The 23,012-nt window shown below is 45.9% G+C and overlaps 2 protein-coding genes across 2 annotated transcripts; both read right to left on the bottom strand.

Moving 5' to 3' along the window:
* Positions 1-122: 122 nt before the first annotated feature.
* LOC141219404 (uncharacterized) lies at positions 123-4,908 on the bottom strand. The gene is made up of 2 exons (XM_073666122.1): positions 4,825-4,908; positions 123-2,962 (listed from the first exon to the last, which is right to left on the bottom strand). The coding sequence occupies exons 1-2, from the start codon at positions 4,906-4,908 to the stop codon at positions 1,625-1,627; spliced, it is 1,422 nt and encodes a 473-aa protein (XP_073522223.1). The 3' UTR covers positions 123-1,624.
* Positions 4,909-11,804: 6,896 nt separating this feature from the next.
* LOC141219403 (uncharacterized) lies at positions 11,805-15,109 on the bottom strand. The gene is made up of 5 exons (XM_073666121.1): positions 14,855-15,109; positions 14,648-14,771; positions 14,467-14,564; positions 14,257-14,347; positions 11,805-11,860 (listed from the first exon to the last, which is right to left on the bottom strand). Exons 1-5 carry the CDS (start codon positions 15,107-15,109, stop codon positions 11,805-11,807), a joined length of 624 nt encoding a protein of 207 aa, XP_073522222.1.
* Between the last annotated feature and the right edge of the window lie 7,903 nt (positions 15,110-23,012).

Below are 23,012 nucleotides of genomic sequence, written 5' to 3'. Positions count from 1 at the left end.
AAGCCAGAAAAAGATTTGCGCACTGTGGAGCCATTTTACTTCCCATTGCTGTACCAGTCTCCTGTAGATAAATGTTGTTATGAAATTGAAATAATTGTGAGTGAGGATGAATTTTGTAAGTTTCACCACAAAGGTGAAACAATCCTCCTTCTCTGTTTGCTTTCCCTCCCAGTACCTTTTCTTTCTACCAAGGTTAGGTTTCTGGAAAGTTATACTTATTCCTTTTATTTTTGGTTCTCATTAGCTTGTCTTCTTTGCCCTATATGAATGGGTTTCTCACTCAGGGTTTTTCATATCTTACTTCACACTTTTCTTTCCCTTTATTGACAGTGTGTTGCGGCCTCCTCTCTGGTATGAGAAACTCCTCAAATGCCTATTTAAGGGTTAGGTCCTAGGTTGTGTTTTTAGTTGTGCAGCTATGGCCTTTCTAATCTGTACAGAGACCAGTAGGGTGCAGTCGCGGCATTCTCCTCTGTGTGGGTTCTCCCGTGGCTATCAAGATGCACTTTCTAGTTAAAACATTTCCCACATTTTGAACATGAAAAAAGCTTCTCCTCTGTGTGACTTTTCTGATGTTTCTTAAGAGATGATTCCCATGTAAAATATTTCCCACACTCTGAACATGAAAAAGTTTCACCCCTGTGTGACTTTTCTGATGTGTATTAAGAGTTGATTTCCGTGTAAAATAATGTGAGTCACAACACTGCTGGAACAGCACCAACACGGGACCCGAGTATGAGTTTTTTTATTTTATCAAGGCCAAACATGAAAAAAGGGTTGTCCTAGTAGTGAACAACCCCTTTAAGAAGATCCAATTTTCGGTTAAAACGTTTTCAACATTCTGAACATGAAAAAGGCTTCTCCTCTGTGTGATTTCTTTGAAGTTTATTAAGAATTGATTTCCAAGTAAAACATTTCCCACATTAAGAACAGGAAAAAAGCTTCTCACCTGTGTGACTGCTCAGTCTGGTGCTTAACAAAATTTGATTTCTGTATGAAATATTTCCTACATTCTGAACAATAACGGACGGACGGGCTTCAGCACATAACATTGATTCAGGTAATGCCATTCATTAGCTTTTATCCCTTTGTCCACGTGACATAGTGATTGCGCTTCATACTTTTTGACAGCTGTTTCTGTTCCCTATGGGCACCTTTCTACACTATTAACAATATTGGTTGTAGTTTTAAGTTCTCCATAAGGTGGCAGCATGGTCATTACACAGCACCATACAAATTAATAGTGACAATTGCTTCACAGACATAGGTATTTTTCAATGCTATTATTAGATTCATTTTTACTTTTACATGTCATGAGATAGCAATATAGTCACATTTGTGAATAACATATTGTAAACTAGTGATTCATGATTTTTGGTGACATTGGGATATAAAAAGTTTACACATATACTGTTTAGATTGCATATTTATTAGCCCGTCCATATTTGTGAAGCACTGTGATTAGTTTTATCATGTTTTAAATAATGATTTTTTTCCAATAAAATTTGATTTTATGGTTCAAATACTCGTTTAAAGACTTTTCTTAAGGGGCTTACGTCCCGTCTGAGAAGAGGAAATGTATTCTGAACAATAAGAATATAATTTAAGAAAATAAAAAAGGCTTTTACCCTGTGTGACTTCTCTGGTGACTAAGAAGAGATGATTTATCTACAAAACATTTCCCACATTCTGAACATGAAAAAGACTTCTCCCCTGTGTGACGTCTCTGATGTTTCTTAAGAGATGATTTCCGTGTAAAATATATCCCACATTCTGAACATGAAAAAGGCTTCTCCCCTGTGTGAGTTCTCTGATGTATATTAAGATGTGATTTCTGTACAAAACTTTTCCCACAATCTGAACATGAAAAAGGCTTCTCCCCTGTGTGGGTTCTCTGGTGCTTAACAATATCTGATTTCTGGCGAAAACATTTCCCACATTCTGAACATGAAAAAGGCTTCTCCCCTGTGTGGATTCTCTGGTGCTTAACAAAATCTGATTTCTGGCGAAAACATTTCCCACATTCTGAACATGAAAAAGGCTTCTCCCCTGTGTGGATTCTCTGGTGCTTAACAAAATCTGATTTCTGGTTAAAACATTTCCCACATTCTGAACATGAAAAAGGCTTCTCCCCTGTGTGAGTTCTTTGATGTGTAAAAAGAGTTGATTTATCTAGAAAACATTTTCCACATTCTGAACATGAAAAAGGCATCTTCCCTGTGTGAGTTATCTGATGTCTGATAAGCTTTGATTTCTCTATAAAACATTTTCCACATTCTGAACATGAAAATGGCTTCTCCCCTGTGTGAGTTCTCTGATGTGTATTAAGAGTTGATTTCTTTGCAAAACATTTCCCACATTCTGAACATGAAAAAGGCTTCTCCCCTGTGTGAGTTCTCTGATGTGTGATGAGATGTGTTTTCTCTGTAAAAGATTTCTCACATTCTGAACATGAAAATGGCTTCTCGCTTCTGTGGATTCTCTGGTGGCTATCAAGATTTGTTTTCCATTTAAAACATTTCCCACATTCTGAACATGAAAAAAGCTTTTCCCCTGTGTGGACTCTCTGGTGATTGAGAAGAGATATATTCTTCACAAAACATTTCCCACATTCTGAACATGAAAATGGCTTCTCCCCTGTGTGAACTCTCTGGTGACTAACAAGATCTGATTTCTGGTTAAAACAACTCCCACACGAAAATCTATTATCTGCTGTGTGAATTTTTTGATGTTTAAGAAAAGACGTTTCAAGCGGAAAATGATTTCCATATTCTGAATGTGAAAATGGCTTTTTTGCTTTAGAAGCAATTCGTTTTTTAATGCTTATTTTGTGACTTTGATTTTCCTTAGTAGTCGGTAATGAATCAGAAGATAGAACCTGTTTCAAAGGATCAGATGACAGATCTTTGCTGTGAAGAGATGATGGTATATCTGGAATAATGGCATTCACTTCAATTGTATCCTGTGAGATCTCAAAATTATTTGATTTGAAAATTGAAGACGTCAGCTGTCCCTCTGATCTCCTGGTACAGACATCTGCCAAGAAGAAAGCAAATTATTATTTTTTTTAATAAAGTATCCTTGAATTTTATATTTTTGAACATTTCTACTTAAACTGTCAGTAAAAATGGCAAGTTATGCAAAAAAATTTAATTATTCACCAAGACACTGATAGTTCACAGTCTAATAGAAAACCTCATAGCATGAAGCAGTAGACCGTGGTGTTCAACTGATTGTTCATTCTGCCTCCCAAATATGGAATAAAAAGCCACAAAAGAATATTATGCAGTCAAAAATAATACCAATAAAAACTTCTATTCATCCCACAAAAAACAAGTCCCCACTCAGGTCCATCATATGTCAATGGAAAAACAGAGGTTTCCACATTATTAGTGGCTCAAAGGCTTTTGAAAAGCAACATGGCTTCCATAAACCAATCCAGCAATATCCACTCCCCCAAAGTCAGATCTCCCCCTCGCTTCTGAGCCTTGCAGTGCCCCCAAGCCACATTTAGCCTCCATGTATTTGACATTACTATAGTGAGAAGAACCCACTTAATTGATGTTGTGTGTCTCCTTTAGCACAATCTGGGCACTATGTGTTGGGTAATGAAATAATATATTTGCAATTTTCAATCTACAACATCCAGTGTGTGTTAATTTCAGGAAAGTGCTGTGGAGTCAAAATACTCACTACTCCTATAGATTATTTCACTGAGGATTATAATTTCCAAAATTGAGTCACTTTATGGGGATTTCTACTGCTCTGGTTTTCTGCCATTTTGTTATATTAGGGCTTCTGTAATTGTGTCCCATCTCCTCCGGGATCTGCTCCTGTGACGTCACTAGGAGCCGCCTTATTCATCCTGCAGGTGGCGCTGGTGATGGAGGAGACGTCAGAACCAGAAGTTCTGGGTGGTGCAGGCTCTGTCCAGCCAGTAAGATTAGGGTGCCTGGGACCAGTAGTACCATCCAGTCTGGCAGTATGGGGGTGTGTGCTGTCCAGCTGGAGTAATCTGCTCCCTGCTTCAGCCAACTGGAAAGCACCACACCCTACTAAAGCTGGAAGCATATTGCTGGAAGCTGCCAGATACAGCCTTGTTCTCCTCTGGTTCAGTCCTCTGTGCTCAGCTAACGGCTTGTGTATTTGTTTCTGTTGTGACCTCGGCCCGTTTACTGACTACTGGTGTCTTCTGATTTTGTATTTTCTCGGCCCTGCTGGTTCTGACCCGGCTACCTGACTATTCTTCTTGCCGTCTCACTCCACAGAACTGCAGGTAAGGCCACAGCCCCACTATCAGTATGTGTTCAGGATTCGGTCAGTATTTTCTCTCCGGAGTGGGAGCCAAAACCAGGTGAGGAACAATCAGAGAAAAGGTATAATAGAAACAAGTCACCAATTCTGCATTTATCACCCACTCCTGGTTTTGGCTACCATTCCTGAGAAAATACTGACCAAATACTGATAGTGGGGCCGTGGCCTTACACCGTGGCCCAAGCCTTGAGGTCTCTGTGTAAGTCCAGATATATGTGTAGGGGTTAACTCCTTTACCCCCCCAAAGCCTGTTTTCACCTTCATGACCAGTCCAAATTTTACAATTCTGACAAGTATCGTTTTATGAGGTAATAACTGTGGAACTGACAAATAAAAACTGGAAAATGCCACTGCTCCTTCACACGCGGCAAGTTCAGCCGCAGGCAAGCCACCGGCCGGGGCTCCCTGCGTGCTCATGCCGCCAGCTCCACATCCAAGTAATCAGCACTGACAGCTTCAAGCATCGGACATCAAAACGCCGACGCAACGAGTTATTGCGGACCTTCTCACATAGGTCCCGCTGCTCGTCTCTCGTGGACTGTCATTCAGGAATGTTAATGGACAGTAATTAACTTCTAACTTGCATACAAGCATCGGGCAATAAAACGCTGACACAGTGAGTTATTGCGGACTTTCTTACATAGGTCCCGCTGCTCGTCTCTCGTGGACTGTCAGTCAGGAATGTTAATGGACGGTAAGTAACTTCTAACTTGCATACAAGCTCTAAACACATGGTGTGTATGGTGTATATGCAAAATCGTGCAGGTCCATGTAAACCTCATTGGTTGTATATATATATATATATATATATTTTTTTTTATCGGTTTATATGCAAATTTTTCTTCATTTGTGCGGTCATTGGATTGATTATATATGATATAGCATAACCAGTGAGGTATTGTTTTTTGATATACAGATTGCTATTATATGGCTATTAAACTGCATTGATGTCATTTATACAGTCTAGATTGACCAATAAGGATCAGACTGCAGGATCCTCCACAACATATACAGTACAGACCAAAAGTTTGGACACACCTTCTCATTTAAAGATTTTTCTGTATTTTCATGATTATGAAAATTGTACATTCACACTGAAGGCATCAAAACTATGAATTAACACATGTGGAATTATATACTTAAAAAAAAAAGTGTGAAACAACTGAAAATATGTCTTATATTCTAGGTTCTTCAAAGTAGCCACCTTTTGCTTTGATGACTGCTTTGCACACTCTTGGCATTCTCTTGATGAGCTTCAAGAGGTAGTCACCGGAAATGGTCTTCCAACAATCTTGGAGGAGTTCCCAGAGCTGCTTAGCACTTGTTGGCCCTTTTGCCTTCACTCTGCGGTCCAGCTCACACCAAACCATTCAGGTCTGGTGACTGTGGAGGCCAGGTCATCTGGCGTAGCACCCCATCACTCTCCTCCTTGGTCAAATAGCCCTTACACAGCCTGGAGGTGTGTTTGGGGTCATTGTCCTGTTGAAAAATAAATGATGGTCCAACTAAACGCAAACCGGATGGAATAGCATGTTGCTGCAAGATGCTGTGGTAGCCATGCTGGTTCAGTATGCCTTCAATTTTGAATAAATTCCCAACAGTGTCACCAGCAAAGCACCCCCACACCATCACACCTCCTCCTCCATGCTTCACGGTGGGAACCAGGCATGTAGAGTCCATCCGTTCACCTTTTCTGCGTCGCACAAAGACACGGTGGTTGGAACTAAAGATCTCAAATTTGGACTCATCAGACCAAAGCACAGATTTCCACTGGTCTAATGTCCATTCCTTGTGTTCTTTAGCCCAAACAAGTCTCTTCTGCTTGTTGCCTGTCCTTAGCAGTGGTTTCCTAGCAGCTATTTTACCATGAAGGCCTGCTGCACAAAGTCTCCTCTTAACAGTTGTTGTAGAGATGTGTCTGCTGCTAGAACTCTGTGTGGCATTGACCTGGTCTCTAATCTGAGCTGCTGTTGACCTGCGATTTCTGAGGCTGGTGACTCGGATAAACTTATCCTCAGAAGCAGAGGTGACTCTTGGTCTTCCTTTCCTGGGGTGGTCCTCATGTGAGCCAGTTTCTTTGTAGCGCTTGATGATTTTTGCAACTGCACTTGGGGACACATTCAAAGTTTTCCCAATTTTTCACACTGACTGACCTTCATTTCTTAAAGTAATGATGGCCACTCATTTTTCTTTACTTAGAATTTGTATTATGGCAAGAAAAAAGCAGCTAACAGTCTATTCAGTAGGACTATCAGCTGTGTATCCACCTGACTTCTGCACAACACAACTGATGGTCCCAACCCCATTTATAAGGCAAGAAATCCCACTTATTAAACCTGACAGGGCACACCTGTGAAGTGAAAACCATTTCCGGTGACTACCTATTGAAGCTCATCAAGAGAATGCCAAGAGCGTGCAAAGCAGTCATCAAAGCAAAAGGTGGCTACTTTGAAGAACCTAGAATATAAGACATATTTTCAGTTGTTTCACACTTTTTTGTTAAGTATATAATTCCACATGTGTTAATTCATAGTTTTGATGCCTTCAGTGTGAATGTACAATTTTCATAGTCATGAAAATACAGAAAAATCTTTAAATGAGGTGTGTCCAAACTTTTGGTTTGTACAAACTTTTGGTCTGTACTGTATACAGTGCATACAAGTAGTATTCAACCCCCTGCAGATTTAGCTGGTTGACACATGCAGAATTAACTTGGCATTGTGACATTTGTACTGTAGATCAGCCTGGAAGTGGGAAATGCACTGCAGCAACTTTTTTTTTTTTTTTTAAATGTTAAAAGTTAATTCAGAGTGTCATTTATTATTCAACCCCTCAAACCACAAGAATTCTGTTTGGTCCCCCTAAAGTATTAAGAAGTAGTTCAGGCACCAAGAATAATGAGCTTCACATGTGTGGATTAAAGATATCTTTTGCCAGCCTTTTCTGACTATTTAAGACCCTCCCCAAACTTGTGAACAGCACTCAGACATGGTCAACATGGGAAAGACAAAGGAGCATTCCAAGGCCATCAGAGACAAGATCGTGGAGGGTCACAAGGCAGGCAAGGGGTACAAAACCCTTTCCAAGGAGTTGGGCCTACCTGTCTCCACTGTTGGGAGCATCAGCCGTAAGTGGAAGGCTTATGAAACTACTGTTAGCCTTCCACGGCCTGGACAGCCTTTGAAAGTGTTCTCCCGTGCCGAGGCCAGGCTTGTCCGAAGAGTCAAGGCTAACCCAAGGACAACAAGGAAGGAGCTCCGGGAAGATCTCATGGCAGTGGGGACAATGGTTTCAGTCAATACCATAAGTAACGTACTCCACCGCAATGGTCTCCGTTCCAGACGAGCCCGTAAGGTACCTTTACTTTCAAAACGTCATGTCAAGGCTCGTTTACAGTTTGCTCATGATCACTTGGAGGACTCTGAGACAGACTGGTTCAAGGTTCTATGGTCTGATGAGACCAAGATCGAGATCTTTGGTGTCAACCACACACGTGACGTTTGGAGACTGGATGGCACTGCATACGACCCCAAGAATACCATCCCTACAGTCAAGCATGGTGGTGGCAGCATCATGCTGTGGGGCTGTTTCTCTGCCAAGGGGCCTGGCCATCTGGTCCGCATCCATGGGAAGATGGATAGCACGGCCTACCTGGAGATTTTGGCCAAGAACCTCCGCTCCTCCATCAAGGATCTTAAGATGGGTCGTAATTTCATCTTCCAACAAGACAACGACCCAAAGCACACAGCCAAGAAAACCAAGGCCTGGTTCAAGAGGGAAAAAGTCAAGGTGTTGGAGTGGCCTAGTCAGTCTCCTGACCTTAACCCAATTGAAAACTTGTGGAAGGAGCTCAAGAATAAAGTCCACATGAGACACCCAAAGAACCTAGATAACTTGGAGAAGATCTGCTTGGAGGAGTGGGCCAAGGTAACTCCACAGACCTGTGCCGGCCTGATCAGGTCTTATAAAAGACGATTATTAGCTGTAATTGCAAACAAGGGTTATTCCACAAAATATTAAACATAGGGGTTGTATAATAATTGACCCACACTTTTATGTTTAAAATTTAATAAAATTCAACTGAGCAACATAACTTTTTGGTTTGTAAGATTTATGCTTCTGTTCATAAAACCTACTCTCGTTTGCAGTTTGAAGGCTCTAACTTATTTGCATCTTATCAAACCAGCTAAATCTGCAGGGGGTTGAATACTACTTGTAGGCACTGTATATAGTGCATGTGGTTTACTTTGTTTTTTCATAACAATATTTACGGGTACATATATATATATATATATATATATATATATATATATATATATATACACACACACACACACACACACACACACACAATGGGTGCGGAAAGTGTTCAGACCCTTTGCTCAGTATTGAGTAGAAGCCCCCTTTTGATGTAGTACAGCAATGAGTCTTCTCAGGAATGACGCAACAAGTTTTTCACACTTGGATTTGGGGATCCTCTGCCATTCTTCCTTGCAGATCTTCTCCAGTTCCGTCAGGTTGGATGGTGTACATTGGTGGACAGCCATTTTCAGGTCTCTCCAGGGATGCTCAATTGGATTTAGGTCAGGGCTCTGGCTGAGCCAGTCAAGAATGGTCACAGAGTTGTTCTGAAGCCACTCCTTTGTTATTTTAGCTGTGTACTTAGGGTAATTGTCTTGTTGGAAGGGGAACCTTCGGCCAAGTCTGGAAGAGGTTTTCATCCAGGATATCTCTGTACTTGGCCGCATTCATGTTTCCTTCAATTGCAACCAGTTGTCCTGTCCCTGCAGCTGGAAAAACACCCCCATAACATGATGCTGCGACCACCATGTTTCACTGTTGGGATTGTATTGGGCAGGTGATGAGCAGTGCCTGGTTTTCTCCACACATACCGCTTAGAATTATCACCAAAAAGTTCTACCTTCGCCTCATCAGACCATAGAATCTTATTTCTCATAGTCTGGGATTCCTTCATGTGTTTTTGAGCAAACTCTATGCAGGATTTCATGTCTTGCACTGAGGAGAGACTTACAGTGCCTACAAGTAGTATTCAACCCCCTGCAGATTTAGCTGGTTGACACATGCAGAATTAACTTGGCATTGTGACATTTGTACTGTAGATCAGTCTGGAAGTGGGAAATGCACTGCAGCAAATATTGCTTTTTTTTTTTTAACGTTAAAAGTTAATTCAGAGTGTCATTTATTATTCAACCCCTCAAACCACAAGAATTCTGTTTGGTCCCCCTAAAGTATTAAGAAGTAGTTCAGGCACCAAGAATAATGAGCTTCACATGTGTGGATTAAAGATCTCTTTTGCCAGCCTTTTGTGACTATTTAAGACCCTCCCCAAACTTGTGAACAGCACTCAGACATGGTCAACATGGGAAAGACAAAGGAGCATTCCAAGGCCATCAGAGACAAGATCGTGGAGGGTCACAAGGCTGGCAAGGGGTACAAAACCCTTTCCAAGGAGTTGGGCCTACCTGTTTCCACTGTTGGGAGCATCATCCGTAAGTGGAAGGCTTATGGTACTACTGTTAGCCTTCCACGGCCTGGACAGCCTTTGAAAGTGTCCTCCCGTGCCGAGGCCAGGCTTGTCCAAAGAGTCAAGGCTAACCCAAGGACAACAAGGAAGGAGCTCCGGGAAGATCTCATGGCAGTGGGGACATTGGTTTCAGTCAATACCATAAGTAACGTACTCCACCGCAATGGTCTCCGTTCCAGACGAGCCCGTAAGGTACCTTTACTTTCAAAGCGTCATGTCAAGGCTCGTCTACAGTTTGCTCATGATCACTTGGAGGACTCTGAGACAGACTGGTTCAAGGTTCTATGGTCAGATGAGACCAAGATCGAGATCTTTGGTGCCAACCACACACGTGACGTTTGGAGACTGGATGGCACTGCATACGACCCCAAGAATACCATCCCTACAGTCAAGCATGGTGGTGGCAGCATCATGCTGTGGGGCTGTTTCTCAGCCAAGGGGCCTGGCCATCTGGTCCGCATCCATGGGAAGATGGATAGCACGGCCTACCTGGAGATTTTGGCCAAGAACCTCCGCTCCTCCATCAAGGATCTTAAGATGGGTCGTAATTTCATCTTCCAACAAGACAACGACCCAAAGCACACAACCAAGAAAACCAAATCCTGGTTCAAGAGGGAAAAAGTCAAGGTGTTGGAGTGGCCTAGTCAGTCTCCTGACCTTAACCCAATTGAAAACTTGTGGAAGGAGCTCAAGAATAAAGTCCACATGAGACACCCAAAGAACCTAGATAACTTGGAGAAGATCTGCATGGAGGAGTGGGCCAAGATAACTCCACAGACCTGTGCCGGCCTGATCAGGTCTTATAAAAGACGATTATTAGCTGTAATTGCAAACAAGGGTTATTCCACAAAATATTAAACATAGGGGTTGTATAATAATTGACCCACACTTTTATGTTTAAAATTTAATAAAATTCAACTGAGCAACATAACTTTTTGGTTTGTAAGATTTATGCTTCTGTTCATAAATCCTACTCTCGTTTGCAGTTTGAAGGCTCTAACTTATTTGCATCTTATCAAACCAGCTAAATCTGCAGGGGGTTGAATACTACTTGTAGGCACTGTATGTCGGTCCACTGGTGGAGGACTGCAGTGACTTTGTGAAACTTTCTCCCATCTCCCTGCTGCATCTCTGGATCTCAGACACAGTGATCTTGGGGTTTTTCTTTACCTCTCTCACCAAGGTTCTTCTCCCACGATTGCTCAGTTTGGCTGGACGGCCAGGTCTAGGAAGGCTTCTGGTGGTCCCAAACTTCTGCCATTTAAGGATTATGGAGGACATTGTGCTCTTAAGAACCTTGAGTAATGCAGAAATTCTTTCGTAACCTTGGCCAGATCTGTGCCTGCCTTGCCACGCTTCAGTATAAACAACCAAAGGTTTAGCTTTGCTTAACATGAACATCACAGCTCCAGAGCTCGTGCCTCCAGGCCCTCTCCACACTAAATGCTCTGAAAGGCCGGGAGCCCACTAGCATAAGGTATCTGATCCGATATGCTAATGACATTCAGCTCATGCTCGCTGCGAGCGGGAGTCGAATGTCAGTGCTCTGATCCTCTAGCACAGAGAGGATCGCAGCACAGCTGCGGAGGGAATGGAGAAATCAATTTCTCCAACTCCTCTGTTGCTGGTGTCGGAGGGAATCGAACTGCGCTCGGGTGATATCCGAGTGCAGTGCGATGTTTCACACGCACCCAAAGTCTTATATATGTGTGTGTGATCTGAATCCAGCATGCTGCGATTTTTTTTCAGCGCGATCGTAATCTAATCGGTGCTGGAAAAAAAAACGCCACTGAGCCCACCACCGATTTTTGCAATCCGATCGGATGGCAGAGGGGGCTCTGTCCCTCTGCCTGTCTTCTAAATGCTGCGATGGATGTCAATCACAGTAATTCGGGGGTTAAAGTGCTGGGAGCGGTGCCCTGAGTGTTGGGTGTCAGCTATCAGATCAGCTGACAGCCAGTGGCGATTGTGTGTGCATAGCTCCTGGGCACACAAAATCGCCTGGACGTATACATAAGTCAAGGTCATGAAGGTGTTAAAGGGTGATGAGCAAGACAATCCCTGGGATTTGGAAAACGGAATAGATAGAGCCAAGCCTGTTTGTGGTGGCCATTTTTTGAGCTGCCAGGTGACCACGAACAGTGACCCCAATACATTGTGTCTGCAAACTATTCCAGCAAGATCTGCATTCAAATAGCTAAATGGCGCTTCTTCCCTTCTTAACCTGCCATGTGCCCAGACAGTAGGGTACAACCGTATATAGGGGATTGTCAGATTCAAGAGAAGTTGGAAAATAATTTGTAAGGTCCATTTGTTTCCTATTATCCTTTGTGAAGAATTCCAAAGTTATCACCACATAAAGTGACACATGTCAGATTTGAAAAATGGGGCCTAATTAGGAAGACAAAACTGGCTGCAGGAAGGGGTTAAATCAGAGTATTTTGGACACTAACTACTATAGTCAAAACTGTGAGTATAGACAACAACACATCTACTGAAATGATCAAACTCAACAGTCTTCATCAGTAATAAATAAGTAACTAGTGGTGAAACCTCTCTGGGGTAATTGGAGTATGGGGCTCAATGGCTCTTGGCAATCTAAAATTTCTATTTATTTTTCAAGTGATTTTCTCACTTGTCAGCACGTTCTACGTACGCTGTCATTTGGCTTTGTAGTTTACAGATCTGGGCAGGTAATGGTCAGCGTCTTCTAATCCCAGGGGGTCAGTGGACCTCCCAGGTTGCAAGTTCTCTAGAAAAGGGCTTTCACTGCCCTAAGCCAAACCTGGGCAAAGTGCGGCCCGCACATCCGGCCCTCTGGCTGCTCGAGTCCAGCCCACGGACTGAAATGGCCGAGGGGCTGGAAAACAGTGGCCTACGGGACGCACCACGCCCTCCCCCACCGCCTGCTCGCCGGCCGTCTGCTGTCTCCAAACTCTCCATCCGCGCCGACTACATTGGTGGAGGAGGGGCCTTTGGCCCCTTCCTCCACAAATCAGTATGTGAAGCAGCGGAGAGGGCAACAGAGGCAGAGCGTCGGGTGAAGCGAGGTGAGCATGGGCTCTCATGCCGAGCATGGGGCAGGCCATTGGGCTCTCATGCCGAGCATGGGGAAGGCCATGGGGCTCTCATGCTGAGCATGGGGCAGGACATGGGGCTCTCATGCCGAGCATGGGGCAGGCCATGGGGCTCTCATGCCGAGCATGGGGCTCATGCTGCATATGGGCAGGCTGTGTGGAGCTCATGCTGTATATGGGGAGGCTGTGTGGGGCTCATGCTGAATATGGGCTGTGTGGGGGCTCATGCTGTATATGGGGAGGCTGTGTGGGGGCTCATGCTGTATATGGGGAGGCTGTGAGGGGGCTCATGCTGTATATGGGGAGTCTGTGAGGGGGCTCATGCTGTATATGGGGAGGCTGTGTGGGGGCTCATGTTGTATATGGGGAGGCTGTGTGGGGGCTCATGCTGTATATGGGGAGGCTGTGTGGGGGCTCATGCTGTATATGGGGAGGCTGTGTGGGGGCTCATGCTGTATATGGGGAGGCTGTGTGGGGCTCATGCTGTATATGGGGAGGTTGGGTGGGGGCTCATGCTGTATATGGGGAAGCTGTGCGGGGGCTCATGTTGTATATGGGGAGGCTGTGTTGAACTCATGCTGTGTATGGGGAGGCTGGGTGGGGGCTCATGCTGTATATGGGGAAGCTGTGTTGAACTCATGCTGTATATGGGGAGGCTGTGTGGGGCTCATACTGCATATGAGCAGGCTGTGTGGGGCTCATACTGCATATGAGCAGGCTGTGTGGGGCTCATGCTGTATATGGGGTGGCTGTGTGGGGCACATACTGTATATGAGCAGGCTGTGTGGGGCTCATGCTTTATTTGAGGAGGCTGTGTGGGGGCTCATGCTGTATATGGGGAGGCTGTGTGGGGGCTCATGCTGTATATGGGGAGGCTGTGTGGGGGCTCATGCTGTATATGGGGAGGCTGTGTGGGGGCTCATACGATATATAGAAGGGGCTGTATTCAGGTTTAAGTGGTATATAGTTAGAGGTCAGCATGCTTAATTCAGCTCCATATTAATGTAATTAATTGATGCAATTAATTATTAATTATATTAATATTATCATTAATATATTGATATTAATATTGAGCAGAATTAATTTCAGCCAATTGGTTCGGCCCTTCACAACAGTCACGATCTCTAATGTGGCCCCTCGGGAAAATGAATTGCCCACCCTTGCCCTAACAGTTTTTGGGTGGAGGAGAATGTTGTGGTCTAGCGGCAAAATGGTGATCACACGATTGTGATACGTCCGGACTACACCACCGATAAAGCAGCCACAGCCGGTGACTGAGAAGAATCTGTGACTTCTCTGCATTTATTGGTTACTACTCACCTGGGTAGTCATATGTAGGAATCTCCTCTTTACACCGCTCATCACCCCTCACATATGTCTCTGTAGTATTAATATGGGTCAGATCTTCACCCTGAAACAAATATTGTAAAAGTCACAGACAGATGGTGGATAAAACAAGACTGAACACAAGACCTTCACAGCTGTCTACACATCATAGGGGAGATCTCATGACACCTTCTCTCCATCTACCTGATGATCCTGAGGAATATTGGGATCTTCTTGTTTACAGTCCTGTGGAAGAAGAGGACGGGGACATCTCTCTGGTGTTGTCCTCTTACTGGATAGATCTGGAGGAAACACATACAGGGACTGAATTCATTCTTTACATACAGATAATTATAGGCCGTGTGTATTTAGTCATGTCTATTACCTGGAGATGTGAGGGGCTGAGGAACCGCCATCATGACGTCCTTGTACAGATCTTTGTGTCCTTCTAAATACTCCCACTCCTCCATGGAAAAATAGACAGCGACATCCTGACACCTTATAGGAACCTGACACATACAATGATACTGTCATCCCCCTGATACCTTCATAGCGTTACTGTATAATGTGCCAGCATTCCCAGCAGTGTCACCTCTCCAGTCAGCAGCTCAATCATCTTGTAGGTGAGTTCTAGGATCTTCTGGTCATTGATGTCTTCATGTATCAGGGGGTGAGATGGAGGTCCTGTGATTGGGCTCAGGGGTCTTCCCCATCCCTCAGACACAGGGTCCTGACAGCGCTCACTAGAGGTCTTCTTCACTACTGTGTAATCCTGGTTATGGAGAGACACATTAATAATTCTCACTACAGACATTTCCAGAGTCCTCACCTCTCCAGTTCTGTCCATCTGTTATTCCCATAGATAAGAATGATGTAATGTGACGTCATCAGAATCTCTCACCTCTCCAGTAACCCGGAAGAGGATCTCTAGGGTGAGGTGTAATATCCTCTCCGTCATCTTGTCTCTATCCATATCCATCCTTGATGAGTAAATCAGGAAATTCTCTTATATAGATCTTCACTGAGAGGATCTGATATTGTAGAGACCTGAATGAGAAGATGATGAGCCGATGTAACATCATAAAAATCCTGTGTAATAATACAATTACTGGAGATAATAAGGGAAACATATGAGGAGATTTATTATTTTACAATATTTAGTTTTCTTCTTTACATCTAGTAATAAAACCTATATATTTTAGGCCACAGACAACAAGCAGTTTCTTCCTTGGAGTTTGCATCTGAATACGTTTCTCATAGACTCATCTTCCATAAAGCTAAATGAAAAATAATTACTTCATGATGAGGATGACATCTTCATCTTCTACTATGTCTCTAGAGACATATTTAGCCAGAGTCGGTCACTGACTACATCTCCACCGGTCGTCTATATGTTTCCCGTCTTCACTGGACTGTAATTTTCTATCACGTTAGATCTCATGTTTGATTCACACTCAGAAGTTTGAGGCTTTTATAAAAGTTTGTTTGAAAAAGCATGGAGACAAGAGATATTTAATGCCAAATTCTCCATATGTATTTTTCTTTCTCTGGATATGATGGGATATTTTTTAACATTTTCATGCAGGTTTCCCTACATTGCATGAAAAACACCCCAAAAAAATAAAATTGGGGATGGAGGTACTGGGGGAACATTATACTGTGTGTGGGAACCAAGAAAGGGGCACTGTACTATGGGAGCAATACATGATTCCTGCACAAAAAATCACCTCACAATTTGTCTATCTTCAGGGTAAATCACTATCTAACCATTTGATTAGAGCTGATACTATTAAGCTAAAGTTTCTAAACAGACTTTCTTCAAATCCATAAAGGGGCACTTTTCCGTGTTTTTCATGCCAGAACTGTTGGAGGATTATTAAAGGTGATAGTTTTCCCACCAATTAGTCCCCAGCGCGACTTTTGATCACCCAGGGCAGCGCGCCGTCATCTGTGCGTCCTGCTCATCTCTTGTTGGGACCTGTAGATTATTTTTTTGCTCCTTCATTCACAGTCGGAGCCGGCAGAACTTTCTCATTTCTTTGTAGCTTCACTATACGACATCCGGCTTTTCTGTAAGGCCGTGTTCATACAGTGCAGAAATACTGTGTTTTTGGCTTTCTGCAAGATTCGCACCAAACTACAGAATAACAATCTTCTCTAATTATTGCCGGATTTTTTAGGCCTTTTCCTCCTTATTTATCACAAGGGGGCACAATTCTCATGAAATCACATCCACTTTGCTTGGACAGTTAGGCCGGTTTCACACGTCCGGATATTTCCGGTACAGGAAAAACCAGTACCGGAGATATCCGCAGCCGTGTGTGGCACACGTGTGGCAACCATGTGCTGCCCGTGTGCCGCATCAGGAGCACACATATCGGCGCTTAGGAATCAGTGTACAGTTAGCGCTGTTCCTCATCATTGTTTCCTGCTGGCGCTGTGATCATCACCAGCAGGGACAATGATGAGAGTAGTAGCTGTAATCCATGGGACAGATCACTCGTGCAGCAAGCGGGCCCCAGAGCTGCCCTCAGCAAGTGACAGGAAACCGCTCATGAGCTCAGCGCAGCTCTGGGGCCCGCTCGCTGCAGGAGTCATTCTCTTCAGTTCCTCGGTGTGATCGGTCGCATGGATTACAGCAGGTGACACTTAGGTGAGAATATGGATTTTTTTTTTTCTATTTTTACAGGTGTAGAAACCGGGAGCAGACTACTACTCTCATCATTGTCCCTGCTGGTGTTGATCGCAGCGCCAGCAGGGACCAATGATGAGGGCAACGTCCAGCACCCCCTGGCGCTTGGGAACAGCGCTAACTGTACACTAATTCCCAACTGCCGGTATGTGTCACATGGATGGCATCCGGGTGCGGTATGTGTTTATATGGATCCTTTGACTTGAATGGAGCTGTGTGATCCGTGCTGACGGCCAAAAACGGATATGTCTACACGTGGATCACACAGACACACGCTCCGGAATGTGATTCCATGAAATATCAGCCCTCTGTGGTCTGAAGACGCTGCAGAAATCTGCGGTTTTGGTGTATTTTTTCTCTATAGGCTTCTTCTGAAAAAAAAAGCATGAAGAAAAAAACACTGTAGCATTTTTAAGTGCAGAATCAAAGCTTTTCTGTACTAATAAAAAAGCATTAAAAACGCATCTTCACATCTGCACCAAAATTGCATCAAATAAGCAGGAAAACGCATAAAAGAAACGCAGCAAATACCAATAGTCAGAGAAGATTGTTACTGCGTCGTGTGCTGCAGACATCTACAGAAAACGTGCAGAAAAGAAGCATTAAAGAAAACGCCGCACTTAATCTACATGTGAACACGGCCACAGCGTTACGCTGTTAATACATTTCTTATAAGTTTAATAGAGAAAAAATATCAATCACGCCATTTACTGATTCCCATAAAGTGAAGTGAATATTATAAGTGTAATTTATGCGCTTCACAGGGAGGAGCTACGAAGATGTCCGAGAGGGGAGTATGAGCCGGAGAACAGCGGAGACGGGACGGGACAGTCCCACAGAATACGGGACGGGACAGTCCCATAGAGTACGGGACGCTGGGAGCTGTGCCACAGAAACCGCTGAGAAATAATCATCTAATGCTGCGATTCCAGGATTATTCTAGAGGGAATCGGCTGCGATATCCCCTGTGCAATATATATCTAGTATTAATGCTCCAGTAATGGGGGATCTCCACATACCTCCACCTGCAGAGCCGCCACCACATATATGGCTGCTCTGTGCGCAAGGGAGCTGTGAGGAGGTCACAGGAGGGGAGGAGTCAGGGGTCACATGATCAGGGGCCTCAGTGGATGCAGGACTCTGCTGTGCTGGTTGTCATGGTGCTGGATGAGCTGAAGTTTATGTGTGGGGTCAGGAGGGGTTTACAGTGTGGATGTAGCAGAGCCGCGTGTGTACGAGGTGTATGGAGCGGAGCCGTGTGTGTACGAGGCGTACGGAGCAGAGCCACGTGTGTACGAGGTGTACGGAGCGGAGCCGCGTGTGTACGAGGTGTACGGAGCGGAGCCGCGCGTGTACGAGGTGTACGGAGCGGAGCCGCGCGTGTACGAGGCGTACGGAGCGGAGCCGCGCGTGTACGAGGCGTACGGAGCGGAGCCGCGCGTGTACGAGGCGTACGGAGCGGAGCCGCGCGTGTACGAGGCGTACGGAGCGGAGCCGCGCGTGTACGAGGTGTACGGAGCGGAGCCGCGTGTGTACGAGGCGTACGGAGCGGAACCGCGTGTGTACGATGCTTACGGAGCGGAACCGTGCGTATACGAGGAGTACGGAGCGGAACCGTGCGTGTACGAGGTGCACGGAGCGGAACCGTGTGTGTACGAGGCATACGGAGCAGAACCGTGTGTGTACGAGGTGTTCAGAGCGGAACCGTGTGTGTACGAGGTGTACGGAGCGGAACCGTGTGTGTACGAGGTGTACTGAGCGGAACCGTGTGTGTACGAGGTGTACTGAGCGGAACCGTGTGTGTACGAGGTGTACTGAGCGAAGCCGGGCCTGTACGAGGTGTACTGAGCGGAGCAGCGCGTGTACGAGGTGTACTGAGCGGAGCCGCGCGTTTACGAGGTGTACTGAGCGGAGCCGTCTGTGTACGAGGCGTACGGAGAGGAGCCGAGTGTTCGAGGCATTCGGAGCGGAGCCGCGTGTGTACGAGGTGTACGGAGCGAAACTGCGTGTGTAAGAGGCGTGCGGAGCGGAACCGTGTGCGTATGAGGTGTACGGAGCGGAGCCACGCGTGTCCCCGCTTTCCCCCACATTTCCCAGAATAATGCAAAGTCACGTCCAATTATTATGGGATTCAATAGGTCCTTAACGACCGCCACTTCATGAGATGTGGTGCCACAGTCCGTGTTTACATCCACCGGGGCCATTAGCCCAGGAATCAGTCCATGAGGGAGTGTGGCCCTTATCAGGGTCTCCAAACTTCCTGAGTCCAATAGTCCAGAGACTTGTGCCCCCTTTACTGACACTGAGCATGCCTGAGGGCCCTTGCCATGTTGAGAAAACGCGTCGCAGGCAGGGTAGGCAAAATAAGAGCAACGTCGGCCCATGTTGCAGTCCATTGGCTCAGAGTTTACGGAACACCGGGCGGCAGTATGGCCAGGGGTATGACATCTCCAACACACTATATTATGAGGTGGGACGTTGGGCAGCAACTCAGACCCCTCCTGAACTCTATGACGCCCCCCAGGTGTGGCGCTAGCTACCTTCTTTTGGTTGTCCGCTGCCTTTTGAGAACCCCAGTATTGAGAGACTACGACCCCTTGTTTTTCCAACGGACTCTCAACCGCCTGGTATCTTTCCACCAACCCCACCAAGTCATCGGCATTATGGGGATCTCCCTGAGCAACCCAGGATTTCACCAACTTCGGAAGAGAGTGTATAAAACTGTCTATAATGACCTTCTCCACCATCTGTGCTGGGGAAGAAGATTCAGGTTGCAACCACTTTTGGACCAGGTGTAGGAGGTCGAACATCTGGGACCGGGGAGGTTTGTCACTGCAATAGGCCCAGTAGTGCACCCATTGCGCCCTGACAGTCAGAGTCACTGCTAAGCGTGCCAAAATCTCAGTTTTCAACTTAGCGTACTCTTTCGCGTCCTGCAAGGCCAAGTCATAGGCCTTCTGCGGCTCACCTGTCAAATGTGGCGCCAGCACCTCCGCCTACTGCTCCGGAGACAATTTTTCCCGCTCTGCCACCCTCTCAAAGACAGTCAAGAACGCCTCAACGTCATCACCCGGGGTCTTCTTTTGTAATGCTCTTCTTACCGTCTTCCTGACGTATGAGTCATCACCTGGATCTGAGGATGTGGCGGTCGTCCTGCCATGGATCTGCTCTGCCAAGATTTTCATTTGTCTTTGCTGCTGTTGGATCTGCTGCATCAGAAGTTTATTTGTTTCCTGCTGCAGCATGCTCTGCTGGTACTGCTGCTGGTGTTGCGCTTGTTGCGCCTGCAACAAATGTTTAAGCAGGTACTCCATTTTGTCTGGCGACACTTGCTGGCTTATGGCGGACTTCACCCAGGACATATACGTCTTCTTGCAGCAGTCACACTGCTGCTTGGGATCTGTGCCGTGCTTCTAGCACCAATTGTAGGGATTTGTACTCACTGAGCCACGTTGGAGGTAGGCACAGATTCACACAGTGATGCAGTCCGCGGGTTCAAACAAACTGGTGGTTTATTTAGTGTCCATACAACAGTGAGGAAACAAAAGTAACAGCCTTTTCCTGGCACAAAAAGGAATAACAGAACAAAGCTCAAAATAACAAGTCCATGCAGCACGGCTTCAGCCGTTTAAACAAAGTGCCTTCCTCTGCCTCCTGCAGAGTCTAAGGAGCACATGCAAGGTCTGCTCACCTTGCCCAACACACACAGACTGATAGAGACAGGCGCCGTTGTCTTAAATCAGCCTTCCAAGACCTGGACTCGAGGTAAGTGAGCAGCTGTTTCCCCACCCCCCAGCTCTTTCAGCTGCTCGTAAAACCGGCCCTGTAATCCGGGCCAATTAAATTCCTCTCAGTACTATGTGTGCTGGAGCCGGCTTCTCCCAGTCCTATATCACCGAAGCTTGGTACTTCGGGGACACATACCTCCCGTCCACGACCTGTCCGGCAGCCACCTTACAATATATATATATATATATATATATATATATATATATATATATACAGTACAGACCAAAAGTTTGAACACACCTTCTCTCTTAAAGATTATTCTGTATTTTCATGACTATGAAAATTATACATTCACCCTAAAGGCATCAAAACTATGAATTAACACATGTGGAATTATATACTTAACAAAAAAGTGTGAAACAACTGGTGCGGGGGTGCTTTGCTGGTGACACTGTTGGGGATTTATTCAAAATTGAAGGCATACTGAACCAGCATGGCTACCACAGCATCTTGCAGCGGCATGCTATTCCATACGGTTTGCGTTTAGCTGGATCATCATTTATTTTTCAACAGGACAATGACCCCAAACACACCTCCAGGCTGTTTAAGGGCTATTTGACCAAGAAGGAGAGTGATGGGGTGCTACGCCAGATGACCTGGCCTCCACAGTCACCAGACCTGAACCCAATCGAGATGGTTTGGGGTAAGCTGGACCGCAGAGTGAAGGCAAAAGGGCCAACAAGTGCTAAGCATCTCTGGGAACTCCTTCAAGATTGTTGGAAGGCAAGAAGTCCCACTTATTAAACCTGACAGGGCACACCTGTGAAGTGAAAACCATTTCTGGTGACTACCTCTTGAAGCTCATCAAGAGAATGCCAAGAGTTTTGCAAAGCAGTCATCAAAGCAAAAGGTGGCTCCTTTGAAGAACCTAGAATATAAGACATATTTTCAGTTGTTTCACACTTTTTTGTTAAGTATATAATTCCACATGTGTTAATTCATAGTTTTGATGCCTTCAGTGTGAATGTACAATTTTCATAGTCATGAAAATACAGAAAAATCTTTAAATGAGAAGGTGTGTCCAAACTTTTGGTCTGTACTGTATGTGTATAGGGTCAGTATGTATATATTCTGTACTGTATGTGTATAGGGTCAGTATGTATATATTCTGTACTGCATGTGTAGATTTATAAAGATAAGTGATATAGTGATCGTACACCTCGTACACACACCGCTCTGCTCCGTACACCTTGTACACGCGTGGCTCCGCTCCGTACACCTCGTACAAACGCGGATCCGCTCCATACATCTCGTACACACGCGGCTCCGCTCCGTACACCTCGTACATGTGCGGCTCCGCTCCGTACACCTCGTACATGCACGGCTCCGCTCCGTGCACCTAGTACATGTGCGGCTCCGCTCCGTACACCTCGTACACTCGTGCCTCTGCTCCGTACATCTCGTACACACACGGATCTGCTCCGTACACCTCGTAAACACGCGGCTCCGCTCCGTACATCTCGTAAACACGCGGCTCCGCTCCGTACTCCTCGTACACACGCGGCTCCGCCCCGTACATCTCGTACACACGTGCGGCTCTGCTCCGTACACCTCGTACACATGCGGCTCCGCTCTGTACACCTCGTACACACGCGGCTCCACTCCGTACACCTCGTACACACTCGGCTCCGCTCCGTACACCTCGTACACGCGCGGCTCCGCTCCGTACACCTCGTACACGCGTGGCTCCGTACACCTCGTACACGTGCGGCTCCGCTCCGTACACCTCGTACACGCGCGGCTCTGCTCCGTACACCTCGTACACGCGCGGCTCTGCTCCGTACACCTCGTACACACACGGCTCCGCTCCGTACACCTCGTAAACACACGGCTCTGCTCCGTACACCTCGTACACACACGGCTCCGCTCCGTACACCTCGTACACACGCGGCTCCGCTCCGTACACCTTGTACACACACGGCTCCGCTTCGTACACCTCGTACACACGCGGCTCCGCTCCGTACACCTCGTACACACACGGCTCTGCTCCGTACACCTCGTACACGCGCGGCTCCGCTCCGTACACCTCGTACACGCGTGGCTCTGCTCCGTACACCTCGTACACACGCGGCTCTGCTCCGTACACCTCGTACACACACGGCTCTGCTCCGTACACCTCGTACACACGGCTCTGCTACATCCACACTGTAAACCCCTCCTGACCCCACACATAAACTTCAGCTCATCCAGCACCATGACAACCAGCACAGCAGAGTCCTGCATCCACTGAGGCCCCTGATCATGTGACCCCTGACTCCTCCCCTCCTGT

Source organism: Phyllobates terribilis, unplaced genomic scaffold, assembly GCF_046119375.1.
Source record: "Phyllobates terribilis strain yellow unplaced genomic scaffold, ASM4611937v1 Scaffold_268__1_contigs__length_2594270, whole genome shotgun sequence".
Lineage (NCBI taxonomy): Eukaryota > Metazoa > Chordata > Amphibia > Anura > Dendrobatidae > Phyllobates > Phyllobates terribilis.
Note: the sequence above shows the minus strand (reverse complement) of the source record. Positions and strands in the feature narration are given on the sequence as shown.

What these genes read in the sequence shown, in the direction of transcription:
- LOC141219403 (XM_073666121.1), bottom strand. Translation starts at nt 15,109, where the DNA reads ATGGACAGAACTGGAGAGGTGAGGACTCTGGAAATGTCTGTAGTGAGA. An exon ending in TTGAGCTGCTGACTGGAGAG is followed by an intron (nt 14,772 to 14,854) that starts GTGACACTGCTG and finishes TGTATGTGTCAG; the next exon opens with GTTCCTATAAGGTGTCAGGA. An exon ending in TCAGCCCCTCACATCTCCAG is followed by an intron (nt 14,565 to 14,647) that starts GTAATAGACATG and finishes TGTTTCCTCCAG; the next exon opens with ATCTATCCAGTAAGAGGACA.
- LOC141219404 (XM_073666122.1), bottom strand. Translation starts at nt 4,908, where the DNA reads ATGCTTGTATGCAAGTTAGAAGTTAATTACTGTCCATTAACATTCCTG. An exon ending in AGACGAGCAGCGGGACCTAT is followed by an intron (nt 2,963 to 4,824) that starts GTGAGAAGGTCC and finishes GAGATCTCACAG; the next exon opens with GATACAATTGAAGTGAATGC.